Source organism: Triticum urartu, chromosome 3, assembly GCF_003073215.2.
Source record: "Triticum urartu cultivar G1812 chromosome 3, Tu2.1, whole genome shotgun sequence".
NCBI lineage: Eukaryota > Viridiplantae > Streptophyta > Magnoliopsida > Poales > Poaceae > Triticum > Triticum urartu.
In genome coordinates, this window is record NC_053024.1 from 115,964,906 (window position 1) to 115,969,027 (window position 4,122).

Genomic DNA, 4,122 nt, shown 5'->3' on the forward strand with positions numbered 1-4,122 from the left:
TGGTGGACGGCGGAGGCATGTAGGGCGACGCCAGAGTGGATGCGATGCAGGGTGGGGAGGGTGTGGCCAAGGGGGAGAGGAACGTTTTTTACTCCGTGGGTGGACGGCCGAGTATATTTAAAAGTCTGGACGTCCAAGGAGGATAATTGTTACTCCTCGGGATCGGTTAGGTGCAGGTTAGAGAAGTAAAAGTGAAATTTTACTCCTCTTTAGCTTTTTAGGGGATCGATTTGAAATGCTCCAAGGCTTTGAACAACTCATGGTGTCTAGAGAGATGCTTAGTAAAATAGGCTGAGTTTTTCTCAAGCAATAGTGCTTATCTCTACAGAAGGGGTACCTAATTAATTCTCTATCCTTTACATATAAGCACGGTGCTTTTAAAAAAACGGTTTATTTCTCTAGGTACTTCCTAAGCACCTTGCATTGTACAAGGCATAAGGGCTTCCGTGAGGGAAGACTAAATCTTATATTTTCCTCATGAACATTGATTATATATAGCTTTTAATAGTTCTTATAGATGATCTACCCAATATGATTGGTGGAGCTATCGGGACTTCAGGCATGTCCACAATCACTAGATCAATAAGAGTTGGACATCCATAACTTTGAACAACATACATTGTGCTTGATGCCTACAACTTGTGTGTATGTGTAGTCGGCCATAACTACCATCCTTACAGCCAATCCAATTTTAACACTACTACCCTGACCTTACATGGCGCTCACCTAAGGTAAGAATTTTTGCACTACTCCTCTGTCTATGTTCACAACGAAGAGCACTGGGGATCAACGTCCCAAGAACCGTACTTGTGGCTTCACCGTGCCCGCGACGCTCCCATGGGCATTCATAACCTTGGCTTTTGGTGGGGCAGTGTGCCTACACCAGGATAGGTCGACATTATCGAGATAGATGTCGTGGCATGGCACGCTATTGCTGCACATGATCTTGATAGCCTCTCGCTCGGAGGACGTCCCATGGATGTTGATGAACCTCGCGTCGGTTATGGCCACACCACCTTGCTGCAAAGGCAACCAATATAGTTTCAGTCTCAACCAATTGCCCTGAAGATGGAGCGGTCAATGTGTTGGTGACTGAGTTGAGTAGGTTTCCTTACCCGTTCTGGACAGTTTCCATGCGGGCAGTAGAACTGGTCGATGTCGATAGGATGTTGGACTTCAGTCATGTTGAGGTCCCTGAAAATGAATCCGCTCGCTTTGCCTTGCCCTCCCTGCATTCATAACATCACATATGTTATCAGGGGAATTAACAGTGGTATATACACACACACACACACACACACACACACACACACCATCAGTTGATATCTATCTTTGAACTGATGCGAGGCACACACATGCACAACATAGAGAAGGCATGTGGATGCTGCTTCAGTGTTACCTGCCACGATTTGATCCTGACGCCGTTGGTCGTATTGAAGAATTTGCAGTTGGATACTGTAATCCTCTCCACCATCGCTGGGCCTTCACCAGCACCTCCAAGGCTTCCCACACTACATGACAAGATAACAAAAGGAAGAAGCTGCTTAGGTTAATGTATGCTACCAATCACTAGAGAAGTTCATCAGCCCTTATGCACTTGGTCAGTAAGACCTGCATATATATATGCATGCATGGTTGTGCATCTGTACCTGATACCATGACCGGGCCCACACGTGATGTCGGTGACGTTCACATCGGTGGTTCCCGTTATAATCGACACGCAATCATCACCTGCGAGCACTCGTCCAATGTATGTCAGGAGTATTACAATGCACACACACTTGACGTCAAAGTGCAACACACATGAAGCAAAGGATTTTATCAAGGGCTAGCTGTTACTGTACCGGACTGGATGGAGGAAGAGGAGACGCGGACATGGTGGGAGGCCCCAATGGTGATCCCGTCCGTGTTGGGGCTGTCGCCGGGCGCGGAGATGGAGACGTTGTGTACCAGCGCCTGGCTGCACCTGTACACGCTGATGTGCTTGAGGGCGCTGTCCTTGAGACGTATGTTGGTCACCCGCAGGCCGTTGCAGAACGAGAATGACACCAGCTGGGTTCGTTACAATTACATGCACCTGAATTAGTTTTCGCGTGCGTACGTGCAGACATGTCTGTCTAAAGTCTAAACTGAAATGGGTATTTTTGGTTCGGCAGCTGGAAGAGGCGTTGCGTGTGTGCTTACCATTGGCCGGACACTGCATTTCTGTCAGAGACGAGAGGGGCAGCTGATCAGATTGTGGACAATGCGTGAAGATGGATTGAAGAAGCAACGGCTATGTTTGTGTGGGTTGTTGTTACCTTGTGGTTGTGGCAATCCCACCATGGGGCGCCCCGGCCGTCGATCTGACCGCTGCCGTCCACCGTCAGGTTGTCCACCTCGTGGAAGGTCAGCACGCTTGACGATCTTAGCTGCCAGAGGGTGCTTGGCGCCACGATGTCCCCGTCCACCTGCAGAGCGGCACTCCATCCTCGGTTTATACCGTCGGCGACTATACTGTACTTCGATAAGAGTACGGTCAAATCGTCGGTAGAAGGTAGGTGTTGGTTACCTGCATGGTGATGGGCGACTTGCAGGGCCCGTTGAAAGTGGCGTCGCGCAGCAGGAAGGTCCTTCCTGCAGGGACGTAGACGTTCGCCCCGCCGCTGTCCCTGCACGCAGATTCCCATGTCTCCTCGAACGCCTGTCGGTCACGAAGACGGAGGATGCAGATGAGTGGGTCAGGAAGATCTGAACTGACCGGCAATGACCAAGAAGCATGAAGGTTGAGAATCATATGTAGGTCGAGGCTACGTTGTTGTTGTTATACCTTGGAATCATCCGTCTCGCCGTCCCCGGCGGCATGGAAAGCCATGACGCTGTATCGAGTCCCTTCCCCTTTCCACACCTTGGTCGCCGCCGCCGCCGCGGATCGAACTGTGGCCGATACCACAAGAAGCAGCAGCAGCGGCAGGACGAGGAACAAGGAAGTGCGTCCTGCTGCTGCAACCCTCTGCCATGTTCAAGATCCGTGCGTCAGGCAAAGCAACATATAGATGATTAGAACGAAAATCTACTTTTCGATCGAGCTGGTGAGCAATGGCAGAGCAGAGCCGACGCGCATACCATGATGACCACCCACGCTGCCACTACGATCAGCAGCTGAATCGATCGGTCGAAGAAGAACTGGCCGAATGGGGATGCTAGCACCGTCGTAGTCGTACTGACGATACGGCCAGTCGTCTGTGCATCAATTTATACGCGCGCGAGCGCAGGCGTAGCAGCAGCAAATGGGGGAAATTGAAACCAAATCTCTCTCGTTTGTCGTACCAATAAAAGCCGTGGAAATCCAAAATCTCCATGTATTTAGATCTCGCATTGAAATTCATTGGATCAGTGCAGGAGATCGCGGCCGTCTGCCCTTTCCGGGTTTGGAAGAGGAGATGTAGCTGTGCGCGAGCCCCAAAATGCCATGCGGTTACCTCGCACAGCTGCTGCATGCATGCGCGCCATTTACAGAATGCAATCGCGGCCGTGTCGCGAATTTAGCCCCTTGGGGAGCAAGATACAGAGGATATCGTTGCTGCGGTGAGCATGCATGCACGTGAGCGCGGCTCTGGGCCGTGCAATCGCGAGATGGACGGCTTGGATGGCGCGGGCCGGGCAGCTAAGATCTTGCAGCATCTAAACGTACATTCGAATATTTTCAGAATATCGCGTGTAATTTTTTAAGGCAGAATATCGCGTGTATTATTTTTCACGCTTACCAATGAATGCTCCGCAGACACACTGACCGGCAACGTTTCTGGCGAGTCGTGATGGCTCACGTGTGTGTGTGTCAGCGAAAATAGTGTCGTACTTTTTTAAAAAACGATCGGCGCATCATTTAATGATTTATCTCGAATTAACAAAATTTTTCACGAGATGAATCATCCTATTATCTGCCGGAGCTAATTTCATTTCGCGTTTCATATCCATAGCTAAAGATAGAGAACAATTTAGAATATAAAATAAAAACTATTTAGTGATAAAACGAACAAGCACACACGAGAATATTCACCCCACGCTATTGCTCCCGGCAACGGCGCCAGAAAAATATCTTGATAACCCACAAGTATAGGAGATCGTTTGTAGCCTTCTTCG

At 49.6% G+C, this 4,122-nt stretch overlaps 1 protein-coding gene across 1 annotated transcript; it reads right to left on the bottom strand.

Moving 5' to 3' along the window:
- Positions 1 to 629: 629 nt before the first annotated feature.
- LOC125548125 (probable polygalacturonase At1g80170) lies at positions 630 to 2,978 on the bottom strand. The gene is made up of 8 exons (XM_048711803.1): positions 2,810 to 2,978; positions 2,552 to 2,683; positions 2,301 to 2,450; positions 1,845 to 2,052; positions 1,650 to 1,731; positions 1,400 to 1,511; positions 1,116 to 1,229; positions 630 to 1,020 (listed from the first exon to the last, which is right to left on the bottom strand). Exons 1-8 carry the CDS (start codon positions 2,852 to 2,854, stop codon positions 787 to 789), a joined length of 1,077 nt encoding a protein of 358 aa, XP_048567760.1. The 5' UTR covers positions 2,855 to 2,978; the 3' UTR covers positions 630 to 786.
- Between the last annotated feature and the right edge of the window lie 1,144 nt (positions 2,979 to 4,122).

Bases quoted from the DNA above. Each gene is read 5' to 3' on its own strand.
- LOC125548125 (XM_048711803.1), bottom strand. From the start codon at position 2,854: ATGGCTTTCCATGCCGCCGGGGACGGCGAGACGGATGATTCCAAG. The intron at 1,512-1,649 runs GTACAGATGCAC...CTTGTCATGTAG, and splicing joins GGGCCCGGTCATGGTATCAG to TGTGGGAAGCCTTGGAGGTG. The intron at 1,230-1,399 runs GTAACACTGAAG...TTATGAATGCAG, and splicing joins TCAGGATCAAATCGTGGCAG to GGAGGGCAAGGCAAAGCGAG.